This window comes from Oncorhynchus gorbuscha, linkage group LG22, assembly GCF_021184085.1.
Source record: "Oncorhynchus gorbuscha isolate QuinsamMale2020 ecotype Even-year linkage group LG22, OgorEven_v1.0, whole genome shotgun sequence".
Lineage (NCBI taxonomy): Eukaryota > Metazoa > Chordata > Actinopteri > Salmoniformes > Salmonidae > Oncorhynchus > Oncorhynchus gorbuscha.
This window is the reverse complement of record NC_060194.1, coordinates 24,351,309-24,369,595: the sequence shown is the minus strand read 5'-3', so window position 1 is coordinate 24,369,595 and position 18,287 is coordinate 24,351,309. Positions and strand designations below refer to the sequence as shown.

The window sequence follows — 18,287 nt, the reverse complement described above, 5'->3', positions numbered from 1 at the left end:
AAATTGTCAGTGGTGAAGTTTTGTATGTTATTCTCGAATAAAAAAGGTGCTGATAATATACCGTTGTTTCTGTATGGCTAGCCTATGGGGAGGGTTTCTAAGAACAAATATTTGGGTCTATGGTTCAATGAGTGATATACATAGAAATATCATTTCATAAATGTTGAAACAGAGTCTAAGAAGGCGGTCAATCTTATGCGCTCAGTCTCTGGTTATGAATTGGGTGGTGACAGACAAACGTTGATGGATATTTATAGCGCTCTTATCAGGACTACAATTGATTATGGGTGTATAGTTTATGGAATAGCCACAAAGACAGCTTCAGAAGCAGCACAGAATCCAGTATATAGCTTTAGGGATATGTATTGGTGCATTTAAATCAACATATGTATGTGCCTTACTTGTGGAGTCAGATGAGATGCCTATGGATATACGGCGTCCAAAAAATGTAATTTGCTTATTGGGTTTAAAGGCTGTGAGGTTGAGCATCCCACTGCGACTGTTCTAGATGACTGTTGGGAATATACTAGTAGACAAGGCAGTGGTTTTGGTTGGACAGTTGGAAAGCGTGCCGATGAGAGTGTTTTGAGGGAGTTGGAGGTTGGCCCTTCTGTGGTAATAGTGGGTGATCCTCCATGGTTACTACCATATCCTGTTGTTGATCTAACCTTGGTAGAGAAAATGAAAGATTGGTCAGAAGTCAGTGATATAGGAAAACTAGTTTACAATTACATTAGTAGAAGTTTTTATGCTTTTTTACTGCTTTTCACAGATGGACCCAAGGACACAGATAGTGGGCACACAGGAGCAGGCGTTTACGTTCCTGAATTTGATATGCATATACTGTATGTAGATGACTAACAGATGAACTGTCAGTATACTCAGTTGAACTGTTGCCGATTAATAGTTGCCCTCCAGTGGGTGGAGGATGTACAACCTGTTAGAATTATAGTATACTCAGATTCTCTGAATGTACTGAATAGTTTATAATCTGGTAAATCTAATAGAAGTGACCTTCTGTTGGCGTTATTAATATTATTATGGAGAATTGAGAGAATGGGTGTAGTAGTGAGATTCTGCTCGATCCCAGCATATTTGGGTGTGGAAGGGAATTCAATTGTAGACCAGTTAGCTGAAAGAGCTTTGAAACAAGATATAATTGATGTGAATGTCCACTGGGTAGAGATGAGGCCAAATGTAAGATCAGAGACATTTTGATAGATGTGTGGTAGAAGAGATGGGACTCTTAGCACAAGGCTAGCATTTATAGGCCCTCCAAAGAAAGGTCGGTGGACAAAAATTCAAAGGTCAATTTAGGAACAACGAGGTGGTGTTTGCTCGATTGCACTTAGAACATTGTACAATGAACTCATGACATTTGGTTGTCAAGAATGTGAATGGTTTATGTCTGGAGTGTGTGGTCGATGAACTGGTGGAGCAGGTGTTGTTATATTGGGGCTCCTGAGTGGCGCAGCGATATAAGGCACAGCATCTCAGTGCTAGAGGTGCCACTACAGACTCTGGTTCAATTCTAGGCTGTATTACAAACGGCCATAATAGGGAGCAGCATAGGGCCCAGTGTTGTCTGGGTTAGGGTTTGGCGGGGTAGGATGCCATTGTAAATAAGAATTTGTTATTAACTGACTTGCCTAGTTAAAACATTGTTGAAGAGAGGGAAAGATTGAATTGTTGGGTCATCGAGCTTGGGGGGGGGTTTGGAAGGGATTTTCAAATAAAATTTTATTTGTCACATGCGCTGAATACCTTACAAGCCCTTTACCAACTATGCAGATTTAAGAAGATACCCCCCCTCCCAACAAAGTAAGAGATAGGAATAACAAATGATTAAAGAGCAGCAGAAAATAACAATAGCAGGGCTGTATTCAGGGAATACCCGTACAGAGTCAATGTCAATGTGCGGGGGCACCGGTATTGAGGTAATATGTACATGTGGGTAGAGTTATTAAAGTGACTAATAACTCTACCCACATGTACATATTACCTCAATTCCGGGGGTGGGGGCAATGTAAACAGTCTGGGTAGCCATTTGATTAGCTGTTCAGGAGTCTAATGGCTTGGGGAAGTTTTTCCAATTTTTAGGGCCTTCCTCTGACACCGCCGGGTATAGTGGTCCTGGATGGCAGGAAGCTTGGCCCCGGTGATGTACTGGGACGTGCGCACTACTCTCTATAGTGCCTTGCGGTCGGAGGCCGAGCAGTTGCCATACCAGGCAGTGATGCAATCCATCAGGATGCTCTTGATGGTACAGCTGTAAAATGTTTTGAGGATCTGAGGACCCATGCCAAATCTTTTCAGTCTCCTGGGGGGGGTTTTGTCATACCCTCTTCACGACTGTCTTGGTGTGCTTGGACCATGTTAGTTTGTTGGTGATGTGAACGCCAAGGAACTTGAAGCTCTCAACCTGCTCCACTGCAGCCCCGTCGATGAGAATGGGGGCGTGATTGGTCCTCCTTTTCCTGTAGTCCACAATCATCTCCTTTGTCTTGATCACGTTGAGGGAGAGGTTGTTGTCCTTGCACCACATGGTCAGGTCTCTGACCTCCTCCCTATAGGCTGTCGTTGACGGTGATCAGGCCTACAAATATTGTGTCATCAGCAAACTTAATGATGGTGTTGGAGTCGGGCCTGGCCGTGCAGTCATGAGTGAACAGGGAGTACAGGAGGGAGCTGAGCACGCACCACTGAGGGGCCCCCGTGTTGTGGATCAGCGTTGCGGATGTGTTGTTACCTACCCTTACCACCTAGGGGTGGCCAGGATCCAGTTGCAGAGGGAGGTGTTTAGTCCCAGGGTCTTTAGCTTCTTTGCCCGCTTTGAGGCCGACGTGATTAAAACATATAAATATGTTAACCCTCGCAAGGCTGCCGGCCCAGACGGCATTCCTAGCCACGTCCTCAGAGCATTCAATCGCTCCCTATCCCAGTCTGTTGTCCCCACTTGCTTTAAGATGGCCACCATTGTTCCTGTACCCAAGAAGGCAAAGATAACAGAACTAAATGACTACCGCCCTGCAGCACTCACTTCTGTCATCATGAAGTGCTTTGAGAGACTAGTCAAGGATCATGTCACCTCCACCTTACCGGCCACCCTAGACACACTTCGGTTTGCATGCTGCTCCAACAGGTCCACAGGCGATGCAATCGCCATCACACTGCACACTGCCCTATCCCATCTGGACAAGAGGAATACCTATGTAAGAATGCTGTTCATTGACTACAACTCAGCATTCAACACCATAGTACCCTCCAAGATCATCATCAAGCTGGAGACCCTGGGTCTCAACCCTGCCCTGTGCAATTGGGTCCTGGCCTTTCTGACAGGCTGCCCCCAGGTGGTGAAGGTAGGAAACAACATCTCCACTTTGCTGACCCTCAACACTGGGGCCCCACAAGTGTGCATGCTCAGCCCCCTCCTGTACTCCCTGTTCACCACCGACTGCGTAGCTATGCACGCCTCCAACTCAATCATCAAGTTTGCAGACGACACAACAATAGTGGGCTTGTGGTGAAGAAGGCTCAACAGCGCCTTTTCATCCTCAAGAGGCTGAAAAAATCTGGCTTGTCACCCAAAACCCTGACAAACTTTTATAGATGCACAATTGAGAGCATCCTGTCGGGCTGTATCACAGCATCTCCGGGGACAAACTACCTGCCATCCATGACACCTACAGCACCCGATATCACAGGAAAGCCAAAAAGATAATCAAGGACAACAACCACCTGAGCAACTGCCTGTTCACACAGCTACCATTCAGAAGGCGAGGTCAGTATAGGTGCATCGAAGCTGGGACCGAGAGACTGAAAAACAGCTTCTATTTCAAGGCCATCAGACTGCTAAACAGGTATCACTAACTCAGAGAGGCTGCTGCCTACATTGAGACCCACTGACCACTTTAATAAATTGATCACTAGTCACTTTAAACAATGCCACTTTAAATAATGACACTTTAATCATGTTTACATATCTTACATGACTCATGTCATATGTACAGTTGAAGTCGTAAGTTTACATACACTTAGGTTGGAGTCATTACAACTCGTTTTTCAACCACTCCACAAATTTCTTGTTAACAAACTATAGTTTTGGCATGTCGGTTAGGACATCTACTTTGTGCACGACACAAGTCATTTTCCCAACAATTGTTCACAGAGAGATTATTTATTTTAATTTTGTATTTTTTTTTACCCCGTTTTCTCCCCAATTTCGTGGTATCCAATTGTTGTATCTTGTCTCATCGCTACCTCTCCTGTACGGGATCGGTAGAGACGAAGGTTGAAAGTCATGCGTCCTCCGATACACAACCCAACCAAGCCGCACTGCTTCTTAACACAGCGCGCATCCAACCCGGAAGCCAGCCGCACCAATGTGTTGGAGGATACACCGTGCACCTGGCAACATTGGTTAGCGGGCACTGCGCCCGGCCCGCCACAGGAGTCGCTGGTGCGCGATGAGACAAGGATATCCCTACCGGCCAAAGCCTCCCTAACCTGGACGACGCTAGGCCAATTGTGCGTCGCCCCACGGACCTCCTGGTCACGGCCGGTTACGACAGAGCCTTGGCACAAACCCAAAGTCTCTGGTGGCACAGCTGGCGCTGCAGTACAGCGCCCGTAAACACTGCGCCACCCGGGAGGCTCACAGACAGATTATTTAACTCATAATTCACTGTTTCACAATTCCAGTGGGTCAGAAGTTTACATACACTAAGTTGACTGTGCCTTTAAACAGCTTGGAAATGATGTCATGGCTTTAGAAGCTTCTGATAGGCTAATTGATATCATTTGAGTCAATTGGAAGTGTACCTGTGGATGTATTTGAAGACCTACCTTCAAACTCAGTGCCTATTTGCTTGACATCATGGGAAAATCTAAAGAAATAAGCCATGACCTCAGAAAAAATTGTGGACCTCCACAAGTCTGGTTCATCCTTGGGAGCAATTTCCAAACGCCTGAAGGTATCACGTTCATCTGTTCAAACAATCGTACGCAAGTATAAACACCATGGGACCACGTAGGAGTCATACCGCCCAGGAAGGAGATGTGTTCTGTCTCCTAGAGACAAATGTACCTTGGTGTGAAAAGTGCAAATCAATCCCAGAACAACCGCAAAGGACCTTGTGAAGATGCTGAAGGAAACAAAAGTATCTATATCCACAGTCTAACGAGTCCTATATCGACATAACCTGACAGGCCGCTCAGCAAGGAAGAAGCCACTGCTCAAAAATCGGCATAAATAAGCCAGACTACGGTTTGCAACTGCACATGTGGACAAAGATCGTACTTTTTGGAGAAATGTCCTCTGGTCTGATGAAACAAAAATAGAACTGTTTGGCCATAATGACCATCGTTATGTTTGGAGGAAAAAGTGGGAGGCTTGCAAGCCATAGAACACCATCCCAACCAGGAAGCATGGGAGTGGCAGCATCATCCTGTAGGAGGCAGCAAAGCACCCCAAAAGTTAAAGCTTGGTCGCAAATGGGTCTTCCAAATGAACAATGACCACAAGCATACTTCCAAAGTTGTGGCAAAATGGCTTGAAGACAACATAGTCAAGGTATTGGAGTGGCCATCACAAAGCACTGACCTCAATCCTATGGACAATTTTTGGGCAGAACTGAAAAAGCATGTTCGAGCAATGAGGCCAACAAACCTTACACCAGCTCTGACAGGAGGAATGGGTCAAAATTCACCCAACTTATTGTGGGATGCTTGTGGAAGACTACCCAAAACGTTTGACCCAAGTTAAGCAATTTAAAAGCAATGCTACCAAATACTAATTGAGTGTATGTAAACTTCTGACCCACTGGGAATGTGATGAAAGAAATAAAAGCTGAAATAAATCATTCTCTCTACTATTATTCTGACATTTCACATTCTTAAAATAAAGTGGTGTTCCTAACTGACCTAAGACAGGATTTTTTTACTAAGGTTAAATGTCAGGAATTGTGAAAATCTGAGTTTAAATGTATGTGGCTAAGGTGTATGTACATTTCTGACTTCAACTGCATGTACTCTATTTTACACCATCTATTGCACCTTGCCAATGCCGCTCGGCCATCGCTCATCCATATATTTATATGTAGATATTCTCATTCACCCCTTTAGATTTGTGTGTTTTAGGTAGTTGTTGGGGAATTGTTGGATTACTTGTTAGATACACTGCACTGTCGGAACTAGAAGCACAAGCATTTCACTACACTCTCATCAACATCTGCTAACCTTGTGTATGTGACCAATACAATTTGATTTGAGCTTTGAAGGCTCTATGGTGTTGAATGCTGAGCTGTAGTCAATTAATAGCATTCTCCTTTTGTCTAGGTGTGAAAGGGCAGTGTGGAGTGCAATAGAGATTGAATCATCTATGGATCTGCTGGTGTGGTATGTAAATTGGAGTGGGTCTAGGGTTTCTGGGACAATGGTGTTGATGTGAGCCATGACCAGCTTTTCAAAGCATTTCATGGCTACAGACGTGAGTGCTACGGGTCGGGTAGTCATTTCGGCAGGCTACCTTAGTGTTCTTGGGTACATGGACTATGGTGGTCTGCTTGAAACATGTTGGTATTACAGACTCAGAGAGGGAGAGGTTGAAAATGTCAGTGAAGACACTTGCCAGTTGGTCAGCGTATGCTGGTTATCCGTCTTGCTCTGCCGCCTTGTGAATGTTGACCTGTTTGAAGGTCTTACTCACATCGGCTGTGGAGAGCGTTATCACACAGTTATCCGGAACAGCTGATACTCTCATGCATATTTGTTAAGTGTTACTTGCTTCAAAGAGAGCATAGAAGTTATTTAGCTCGTTTGGTAGGCTTGTGTCACTGGGCAGCTCTTGGCTGTGCCTCCCTTTGTAGTCTGTAATAGTTTGCAAGCCCTGCCACATGCTGCGAGTGTCAGAGCCGGTGGGGATGGGAGAGCATCTATTAGAAGTTAGTAGGGCTCTTTTTTATTTTCTCAGAAGTATTGAGTTAGGTAGGCTTTAGAAATGTTGTAAACTGTGATTGACCCCACACTCCAGTACAGTAGGTGGCGGCATCCACTCTTAAAGTTGGTTTGCGGACCGCCATATGTCATGATATATGATAGAAGTAGAAGAAGAAAACCTCGCATAATTTCACGACGCAGCCATTTCAAACAACGCCAGTTTCGTGAGGAGGCGCTAGGAAACGTTAGTTATTAGCCAGCCTTTCGTTGACGAAGCTACCTAACTTACATATTCACATTTATTGGAGACCCTCCGACAATAAACCACCAAGATGTTTAACAGAATGACAAGCCTTTGGATGGGTGATGTATGTTCGCTCTGTTTGAATAATTTTGCAGTAACGTTACTGGTAACAAACGTTTTAACACAGACAATTGTTTTAGCTAGCTAATTTAGCTATTTTAGCAACGTAATTTACTAACGTTAGATAACGTTAGATACCGCACAACTTTTTGGGAGACATAACGGTAATGTGTATGGTGTTATTTTAAAAACAGGATAAGAAATACAGTCAATGGTGTATTCGCAGTGTTTACTTCTCTAAAGTAACGTTAACGTTCCCGACAGTTTGGTTAACGTTTGCTTGTTAACTGTATGTTGATGCTGCCCTGACGTTACTGTGGCAGCACCTTGTAATATTCTATTAGTAGTTCGTTGCTACTAGCACCTAATAACTGCTACTTCTGGGTGGCTGAAATGTGGGTTAACATTTGTTGTATGTAATTATTTGGCTACATTAGCACTTTGGTTAGCTAGGTAGGTATATCACTTATTTATCAGTATTCTCTCTACATTAATCTCAATTTCCTGGCTTGAGTTTGTACATTTCATGGATATGAATGGGATATTTTAAGCAATTAGACCTGAGGTGTGGTATTTCGCCAATATAACGTTATCACGGCTAAGGGCTGTTCTTAGTCACAACGCAGCTCTGGAGCGCCTGGGCATAGCCCTTAGCCGTGATATATTGGCCATCTATCACAAACCCATGAGGTGCCTGTGGCATATTAGCCATAAACCACTCCTCCTCAGGCCTTATTGCTTAAATATACCATTATTTTCAGCAAATCAGCATTCAGGGCTTGAACCACCTGGTTTATAATTGCAATGGGTATGACAAAACATCTCATTTTACATCTCTAATGCTGCTAACCAGTTTTATAATAGCAATAAGTGACCTCGGAGGTTTGTGCTATATAGCCAATATTCCACTGCTAAGCACCATGTCCATGCATTCTGCTTTGCGCATGAGAACAGCCCTTAGCCTTGGTATATTGGCCAAATGCCCCCCCTCTGGCCTTGTTGCTTACGTGTATATCTTACAGACAACTACTCAATCTTTTTTATTTTCTTTATAGCTGGACCCATACATGGATGAGAATTTCATCAAACAGGCCTTCAGCACTATGGGCGAGACGGCGTATGGTGTTAAGATCATTACCCACAGAGTAACGGGGTATGTTAATCACAGACGTGTTTAATGTAGTGAGTGATATCATGTTTAGCTAGCTCTCAAACCCTTCTCTCCATGGGGTTTTCAGCCTAAAAGTTGACAAAACAAAAAGGAGAATAGATGAGGTACCACTGTTACGCAGTTAGAGCAAGCAGGCATGATTTTCACAACAAGAAGGCACCAGAGCCTGCAATGCTATCAGGTTCCCACTAGATAACAAGCCTGTGAAGAGCATGAGTTGTGAGTAACATTTGCCAGCTTGAGCTAGCTGGCATATACGAACTCAGTAGCACATCTACTAGCACAGAGTAGATCCTCCATATGATGTCGAAAAAAAGTTTGATTTGGGTAGTTCCAAAGATATCCTCAAATAGGTTAATGAATATAACCAGACCACACTGTTACTTTGGTGATTAAAAACTCATGTTTCCTACTCTTTAACATTTAGAGCAAGTGTAATGAAAGTCCCCTGGGGAAGATGCCTTAATCAGTAGGCGCTAATGGTAGTTAGCATATATGAATGGGCTAGTGTGTAGCATTTGTTTCCTTCTTTGAAAGTAGGCCACTGACCAGTTTGTAATACACACTGTGGCATTGTACATAGATCAGGCCAATACATGCCCAAATGTGCATCTGTCACTGATCAAAATATAATCTAATTGGACCCCATCAGCTACAAAGTCAAACCTAAAACATTACTTGTTCTAGAACCACCTGGTGTAATTCCAGTGAAGTACTTAGTTTACTTACCACAGCGCTGTGAATTGATACTGAAATTCCAAAATACAGTATTTGTGGGATATTATTACCCTACATTGTTTTTTTTCTGTCCTGTTTCTAAAATGTGGGTGTATCATATTGTCACTAATACAATCTCTTGTGCTACAGAGGATCGGCAGGCTATTGCTTTGTGGAAATGTCAGACGAAGCCAGCGTTGACCGATGTGTTCACAGACTGAATGGGAAGCTTGTTCCAGGATCAAACCCGGTGAGCACTCATTATATGCTTGACATTTCTAATATTCGTAGTTCATTTAAACAACTTACTGATGATGTATTAGTGGACAACCACCCTCTCGTTTTAGTTTGATGCTTTTTGCAAAATGTGTTGTGGATAGCGGAGCTTCACTATCATTGGCCCCCACCTTAATTTGAGGTTGATGGAACATAATATCTCAAATTTACATGACAGCCAAGTTACTGAGCTCCGTTTTCTTCCTGATGGTGGTGGTTGAGGCTGTTTGTAAATTTACTTTGTTTGAAGCTGGTGAATAAACTCTGTTAGGAACTAACTGACGAATGGGATAAAGCCTGTACTGGGTGGTGGAGGTATGTAAACCAAATAAAATGTCCTTTTCTAATATACTCTTTATTTTCTAGCAATATGTCCTTACTACACGCATTTGTCTTTGAAGGTTCTTGATGGCTTGTTCTTTCTTCCTGTATAGCCCAGAAAGTTTAAGTTAAACTATGCAACTTACGGGAAACGGCCAGAAGCTGGGTAAGCCTTTTGAACTTTCTTCCTCATTTTGAGGCATTCTTCTGTTGGAACCTGCAGTAGTGTGTTTATTATGTACACTGCTCTGTGATATTTTCCACCTACAGAAAAAGTGACTGTAACAAAAGAAACCGCTAGATGCATTGTTGTTGGTAACTTAGTACACCTTGGTTATCTCTCTTGCTCTCTGTCCCTCTCATGGCTCTGCTCAGCCTGGAATTTTCAGTCTTTGTCGGAGATCTGTCTTCAGAGGTGGATGACTACCAGCTCCATCAGTTCTTCCTGAAGAAGTACCCTTCCTGCAAAGGAGGGAAAGTGGTCTCTGATCAGTATGGTAACTCCAGGTATGAGCGCTGAACAGACATAGTCATGTTATTTGGTGATGCTGGTAATGCACCACCTGATTTGAACACAATTTGAATGTAATTTCTGCTTCAGATGGATTAATCTGACATTTCATTACATTTAAATTCCTTGTAAAATCGCATGACATTTTTAACAATGTATTTTTTAAATTGGATTGTGTGGAGACATATCTGTGTCTTGCGTATCTTCACCGCTGGTATATTTTCCCCAAAATACTGGAAAAGGTTTGTTTCTGACATTTATGCTAAAACTATTGTTTTCCCCATATAGGGTAAGCAAGAGCAACTCACAATTGAAGTGATGCTACTTCATATTAAAAGTAAAACAACAAGTTTCAGTTCTACCATACCATTTTTGTTTTCTAATTAATTATGTGTTTGATAAGCATGATAAGGTGAGCCCGGAGAGAATGTGTTCTCAGGGTTTTAGTGTTGTGCTTTGTCTCGCAGAGGTTATGGTTTCATCAAGTTTGGGGACGAGAACGAACAGAAGAAAGCCATCGATGAGTGTCAGAATGCCACAGGCCTGGGGACGAAACCAATCAGGATCAGCATAGCTGTGAACAAGAGGTATGGTTCTATTACTGTGGAAATTATTTGATTAGTGTCATGCCGGTCACTCTTTGTTGAAAGTTGATCTCATATGCATGATTGTCCTCCTAACTTGACATCTGTTGAACCTAACATAATTTCCCCCCCATGTTTCCTTGCTTTTTAGCCATAAAATGAACAGCTATAACAACCAGAACCACAACTCCTACCACAACAATTACCAACAGCCGTACTATCAACAACCCAACCAGAACTACTACCCTCATTGGGGCTATGACCAGTACAACAGCTATAACTATGGTGGCTATGGTCCCTATGGAGGGTACCCTGCTCCAGGCCCCCATGGGATGATGGGACCCCCACCTCCCATTGGCATGCCCCCCATGCCCACAGACATGCAGACTTCCTCCGAGGTAAGGCTTCCTGACAAGCTCCTGGGATCTTACCCTCATAGTTTCCCCCGTACCTTATCCCTTAATGTAATGATGTGTCAAAAAATGATTGCTAACAGTCATCTTCAACGGTTCACAATGATTAATTTCAGTTGTCTTGTTCTTCCCGTTAGCAAACACAGGAGTCCACAGATGAGCCTGAAGAAGAGGCAGCAGAAGGTAAGTCCTCACTATCCTATTATATGTACTAAAGGAAAATGCAATGTGCTGCAGTTAAGTTGTTTGTTTCTTTTAACCTTTTCACACGTTCCAACACACAGGTGTGATCGCTCTACAGTGGTCCCTGTAGCATATGATCAGACTGTGATTAGAACGCTTATTAAGAACGTCCAGTTTCGAATGATGAGCTGGCCACTTTTTTCAGAAACATTTTGCACAAACACAGTCCGTACAAAGTTATGTTCAGAATGTGAGCAGTTTATTTTTGGATACAATGTTCAGACATTCACAGAAGTAGCTACAGCGTAACACAATCATCCAAACCGGAAAAATGTGGGCTACATTTGTCCTAGCGCTTTCTGAGGAAAGATTGAAATAACACAACCAGTCACATTTTTATAACTCCCGGCTGACAAACTACAAAATGAATTAGTTAATAGCAATTAGTACTTATAATTAATCGCATCACAGGTGAGCTCACCATTGATCAAAATAATTGAGTAAAACACTTTCTAGAAATCGAACGTAATCCGACGATGGCTAGTTTGTGCGTGCCTCCATGCTTGTTTTTCTCTCGCATCAGCCAAAGATGAGGAGACCAGATGAGTTGGGTCTATTTATAGTATGCATGTTGAAGGGGGGTGTCTCGTCTACGATCATTCCCTTCATTCACTAACGGAAGTTTACCCGAAAGATGAGTGAACCATTTCCTTCAAGTCATTATACCATCTTTGGTCTGACCGATTACGTGACACCCAGAATGCATTATATAATGTATACAAACATGGCGCAACACATAGCTGGCAAATAGCTTAGTTCATTATAGTCAGTACAACCTTCAAAAAGTATTTCACACACATCATAGTTGTCCATTACAATATACGCAATAATCAGAATACATTATTTGTCACCAGTAATTGAAAACATGAATAAAACTGTAAATACATTATGCTCCATACATACTGTATGCGCCAACAGTAGAAACGACAACACGATATACAGAAAATAAGGAACTTAAATAAGGAATGCACACATGTCGAAGGTTATTATGTATAAGGAAAACAACAAGGAAGCGAGCGCAAGCAAGAAAGTGTTCCAATTCTTAAAGGACTGCACAAATATATGCATACTTTATCTGCGCTAACATGAGTGAAATGCGGTGGGCTCTCCTCGAAGAGAGAAGTTTATCTGGCTCAGTAAAGCCTCAAACATAAATTGTCCACATCGCTAAAATGGACGACTTCTATGTCAATTAATGAGGCAGTACACACCAATTCAAACCGTTAGAAAATAATTTGAAATTGACAAGTTGAAACTAATTAGCAGGCAACACGTTAACTGTCCTGTTGCGTAATAATCACATTTTGGAACAGTGAGTGCATTCTGACATTACGTGCATAAAACAACTCACGCGGGGTTGACCGTTAGAGATATTTGGAACTCCAGTGTGAAAAAGTTAAATGTATTGTTACCATTGCCTGACTCTGTTACATTGACCCTGTAAAACATTGGTCACCAACCTTTACTGAGTCAAAATGCAAGCCGAGATCCACTGCTCAGAATTGACATTTATTTTATTTTAAGACTTACACTTTTTTAACAGTTCTGTAGCAATGGGGTTTGTTCAGTAGGCGCAATACATTATCACTCCATATTGGCTATGCTTGAATTGCTCTGCCAATGTTCTTCTCAGACCATTTTGAAATTATATAAAACAAATGTTAGGTATATCAACACACTGGTAATGGTAATTGGTCGGGGAGGGACGGACAGCGGTGAGGCTGCCTCTTACCTGACTCACTGGCTCTCCCTCCGCTGAGAAAAGGGGGCACAGTCTTCCAGCTGAATGCTACACTCAAGTCACACTGCATTATTTCTGCCTTATGCACCAATTCATGTTACTCCTATGACTGGAGAAAGTGAAATATTCCTCGACATTGAAAAATACAAGGCACTAATAATAACCCAAGCTTATTGGAACACTTTGCTATACTTATTCATTGTGGCTGCAGTGCTGGTTGTAGCGCGAGAGGAAGTTGGGAGAACGTGCATTTTATTGCTTATAACAGTGTTCACTTTGCTGAGTACCATAACCATCCATAAAAACAGCAGCTCTTTGCTATATTCATTGAGTCTCTCGCTAGTCATGCTTTAAGTTTTATCTCACGGTATCAACTTTTCTGTGTGTTCAAGGTTTATTTGTAGTCTATGGCTCGTGGAAACTGCAGACACGGTGATCTGATTGGCCTGCGGTAGGCCTATAGGTGTACTTGATTTGTCCTCCTGGCCTGCCGGATAGGCGGCGTTCTACTTTCATTCACATGAAATCATTAAAAATGGGATCACTTTGCCTTCCCTGTGCTAGGGCTGAAGAATCAAGTGCACTTACCACCCTATATCTCACACACTACCGATCGAAAGTTTGGGTCACTTAGAAATGTCCTTGTTTTTTAAAGAAAAACACTTTTTGTCTTATGACCTAACATAATTGTTTGTAGTGCTTTCGCTGAAAAGCCTATTTGAAATCGGACACTTTGGTGGGATTAACAGCGAGAATAGTTTTAAAATAATAGACACATGTATGTTTTAGGAATTGTAATTATGAGATTTCTGTGGTTTGAATTTGGCGCCCTCTATTTTCACTAGTAGTTGTCATATCGATCCCGATATCGGGATTGCAGCCATAGCAGGTTAACCTGTCCCGGAGTTGCCTCTTCCTTGAAGTTGGGACTGGTGTTTTGCAGGTACTATTTAATGAAGCTGCCAGTTGAGGACTTGTGCGGTGTCTTTCAAAAACTAGACCCTCTAATGTACTTGTCCTCTTGCTCAGTTGTGCACCGGGGCCTCTCACTCTTTCTGTTCTGGTTAGAGCCAGCTTGCACTGTTCTGTGAAGGGAGTAGTACACAGCGTTGTACGAAATCTTCAGTTTCTTGGCAATTTCTCAGAACAAGAATAGACTGGCGAGTTTCAGAATTGAAGTTCTTTGTTTCTGCCCATTTTGAGCCTGTAATCAAACCCACATGCTGATGCTACAGATACTCAACTAGTCTAAAGATGGACAGTTTTATTGCTTCTTTAATCAGAACAACAGTTTTCAGCTGTGCTAACATAATGGCAAAAGGGTTGTCTAATGATCAATTAGCCTTTTTAAAATCATAAACTAGGATTAGCTAACACAATGTGCCATTGTACACTGGAGTGATGGTTGCTGATAATGGGCTTTTATGGAATATAGATATTCCATAAAATCTGCCGTTTCCTGCTACAATAGTCACTTACAACCATTTAACAAGGTCTACACTATTTCTCATCAATTTGATATTATTTTAATGGACTAAAAATCCGCTTTTCTTTCAAAACAAGGACATTTCTAAGTGACCCCAAACTTTTGAACGGTAGTGTATAGATTTTCTTTCTTTTTTACAGTAATGTTTGGTGATTGACAAGGAATGCCTTGAAGATCCCTGCTGTGACCAATGCCTTGGCTGGCTTGTTGGCTTATTTACTTTTTTCTTTTTTTCCCCCCTGCCAGACCCCAACCCTCAGCTGGATGTGGATGCACTGAACACAGAATACATGGAGAGGAGCGAGGAGCTCTACGATTCTCTCATGAACTGTCACTGGCAGCCACTGGATACCATCACATCAGAAATCCCGCCTTTTTCCACTTCCTGATCTGTTTCAACTTGTCTTCTGAGTTTAGTATGAAATGAATCTTCTATAAAAGGGTAAAGTCGTTCAGAAAATGTCTTTTTTTTTAATCACCAGTACACACAGCATGTTTCTTCACTACTGCCTTTGCCATTTGTATATATTTTTCACATCCTTCCCATTTTTTATTTTATGGAAGTAATGTTATTTTTCCGGGTGCACTAAACTTTCTGGCTGTGTTTGTTTGATTCAGAAACTGCATTTTTTTTATTTGATTAAATGAAGTAATCAATGGTCGTCATCTCCCAGACATGATTTGTTTGTATTTATTTTCATGAAGAAAAAAACATTTTAGTTGTAACTCGTTTTATTTTTCGCAGATTAAAAACTTCAATTTAAGCTTGTATTTCAACAGTTTGTATCACACCTTTTAAATGTGCTTAATCTTTTTATTATTTTTTAAAAGTTGCATTATACAGCAATTGGTCCACCATTTCCTGGTTGCTAAAATTCTAATTGCTTGTTTTGTCAAACTGAAATTAAGCAAACTATATATGGTGTAGAGAATCATTGTACCCTCTAAATCGCTGTGAAATATATTTTCATTAACCAAAAATATTGTGTTTGAAGCGAATGTACCTAAAGTAAAAACTTAAATGTGAAGCATCTACACAATTAGGCTTGCTTTAAATGAGTGACGTCTCTAACTCATATTTCTATGTGAATTTGGTCGTGACACGCAAAAAGGTAACTCAATTGCTATTGTGTCATACACATATTTAGCAGATGGTATTGTGGGTATAGCGAAATGCTTGTGTTCCTAGCTCCAATAGTGCAGTAGATACCTATTCATTCTCATGATATACATTTTGTTTTAGACTTGTAATTCATTTTAGCTTTTTTTGTGACTGGAGCTTTTGGAATAATTCTATTAAAGCTGACTTGGGGGGGGGAGACAGGATGTTGAAGTTGTTTGGTATGTATTATCCAATTATGTTACATTTGTGCTTATGCAAAGTTTAGCGCACATTCATTTAGTCTGGTTTTCAGAACCACAATTCAACTTCTTACTTACATTACTTGCACTGTCAGATGCATATGTTCAAAAATAAACAGCCTTATGTAATCAGTGCTCTATGTTCAGGTCTGAAAGACAGCCAACTAATTTTATGAAGCCTTTTATAAAACTGCTTGTAGACAAGTTCATAAATGTCTTCAAGTACAATAAGTGGATAACTGACAGTTTAAAAAGGTCTTGAAATTCTGTTAATATGGTTTAATTAGCTCTACTATTTCATGAAAAGGACAAAGGAAAAATCATGCCTACACTTATTTGAGATGTGTGTATGGCTCCAACCATTTCTCCCCCTCTTTCACTCAGGCCTAACCCTCTCCTTTCTTGGTTAAGAGTCCATGGCAATACCACCTGGGTCTACGGTGGTACCAGTCCTGATATAGGGCCCTCTAGCTGAGACACCTCAGGGCCCCTCCTAGGATCTGTGTGTGGAACGCTGAGAAGCAAGAACACCCAGAGGCCCAGCAGGATGACAAAGAACTAGAAGAGCCACTGCAGTGGAGTCCCAGAAGGCCCTCCCAGAATCGGGTAGGGCCTGAGAACGGCCTCCTTGGCCAACAGTAGGCAGCAGAGACACCGCAGGAAGATGTCATCGGAGACCTCATAGCCTTTTCCCACATACAACTGCTTGCTGCCTCTTGTAGTAGTAGGGCTGGACATCTACAGCACGGAAGGACTCGTAGCAGCTCCCTGTAGAGTTCTCAAGGACATCAAGGAGCTTCCGGAACCCCACCCACAGCCGAGAGAGGTGACGCAGAAAGGGATCTGTGTACTGGGGAGAAGAGGCCAACAAAGATGCAGGTCCATCCCCAGCCTGAGCGCAAGAAAGCTCTGAATAATGAACAATTAGCATGATGGTTTGAATGTGGTTTTAATTCAGCTGTAGATGCTGATTGGCATAGGTAGGGTAGCCTAGTGGTTAGAGCGTTGGACTAGTAACCGGAAGGTTGTGAGTTCAAACCCCCGAGCTGACATGGTACTAATCTGTCGTTCTGCCCCTGAACAGGCAGTTAACCCACTGTTCTTAGGTCGTCATTGAAAATAAGAATTTGTTCTTAACTGACTTGCCTGGTTAAATAAAGGTAAAAAGAAATAAAAATGCAAACAGACTGGACATACCTCAGGAAAAGGCCTTGAAACCAATAAGGCAATTATGTATTATTGTTTGAGCCCATCTTAATTCTCACCTGTGAAGAAAATTTGTCCCTTTGGTGAAGATGCTGTGTTTGGAAACCCACATGCTCAGTGCGGGTCCAAACACGATCAGACATGACAACAACAGGTGAAATTCGAACTTCCCATGAGTCCGACAGCCACCAGGAAGTTATTGAGAAACATCTCAACTTACAATCTGGCCTCAACTGAGACAGGAAATAAGCCTATATCTCATCCACTGGGTACAAAATAACCCCCTATAGTTTATTTGTGTATCCAATGATCCTGTAGGTTATTTCGGTATTGTTTACTATGCTAGTGGGAGTGACCATTCCTGCATGTTATAAACCAAGACCTGCAGTTGATGTAAATCAATTTCCATAGAATCAGTCCAAAGGCTTGGTAATTCAATCAAGATGCAATCCTCTGCAGGTTTGTGACTTTCAACTCTTCTTGTGTAGATGTCCTGAATATAGTGGAAAGTGTCCTACGTTTCAAAAACTAACTTATTTGAATGTATACCTTAAAATCCAGTTGTTAACCTCCTGTAACCAACACAGTTTCAATATCCAAATATTGTTATTTTCTGCCGTTTAAAAGTCTTTTAATCCTGACTTTGACCAAGTTACTACTCTGTATTTACTTCCTTAATTTTGCCATGGTTCATTCTGTTATTGTTGAAGTCACCTCTTACTCATGCAGCATTAAAACACTTGCTCATCCACAATAAAGTAGACCGTGAAGTCAAACTGTTAGAGCTGAAGTTAGTTCCCCTGTCCCCCATGCCTTCAGCTCCCATCTCACCACCCTTTCATCAACACCAACAGAGTGGGACATATGTTCACACCTTTGGTCTGTTCCCCCCACGCTGCAGGTGTCACATTACCTTTAGAAAGTTCAGGGGTTACAGAATGCATTGAGTGAGTCAG

General features: G+C 42.0%; 1 protein-coding gene and 1 pseudogene across 1 annotated transcript; one reads left to right on the top strand and one right to left on the bottom strand.

Moving 5' to 3' along the window:
• The first annotated feature begins 7,133 nt into the window (after positions 1–7,133).
• On the top strand, positions 7,134–15,527 carry LOC124009811 (tRNA selenocysteine 1-associated protein 1-like). Its single transcript, XM_046321994.1, has 9 exons — positions 7,134–7,304; positions 8,356–8,453; positions 9,339–9,438; positions 9,899–9,951; positions 10,161–10,292; positions 10,764–10,883; positions 11,032–11,278; positions 11,431–11,476; positions 15,010–15,527. Exons 1-9 carry the CDS (start codon positions 7,269–7,271, stop codon positions 15,150–15,152), a joined length of 975 nt encoding a protein of 324 aa, XP_046177950.1. The 5' UTR covers positions 7,134–7,268; the 3' UTR covers positions 15,153–15,527.
• A 984-nt stretch (positions 15,528–16,511) lies between these two features.
• On the bottom strand, positions 16,512–17,541 carry LOC124009112 (annotated as a pseudogene).
• Positions 17,542–18,287: the final 746 nt, after the last annotated feature.

Excerpts from the sequence above, each read along its gene's own strand:
- LOC124009811 (XM_046321994.1), top strand. The coding sequence starts at position 7,269 with ATGTTTAACAGAATGACAAGCCTTTGGATGGGTGAT. Across the intron at positions 7,305-8,355 it reads CAAGCCTTTGGATGGGTGAT|CTGGACCCATACATGGATGA; the intron begins GTATGTTCGCTC and ends TTTTCTTTATAG. Across the intron at positions 9,439-9,898 it reads TTGTTCCAGGATCAAACCCG|CCCAGAAAGTTTAAGTTAAA; the intron begins GTGAGCACTCAT and ends CTTCCTGTATAG.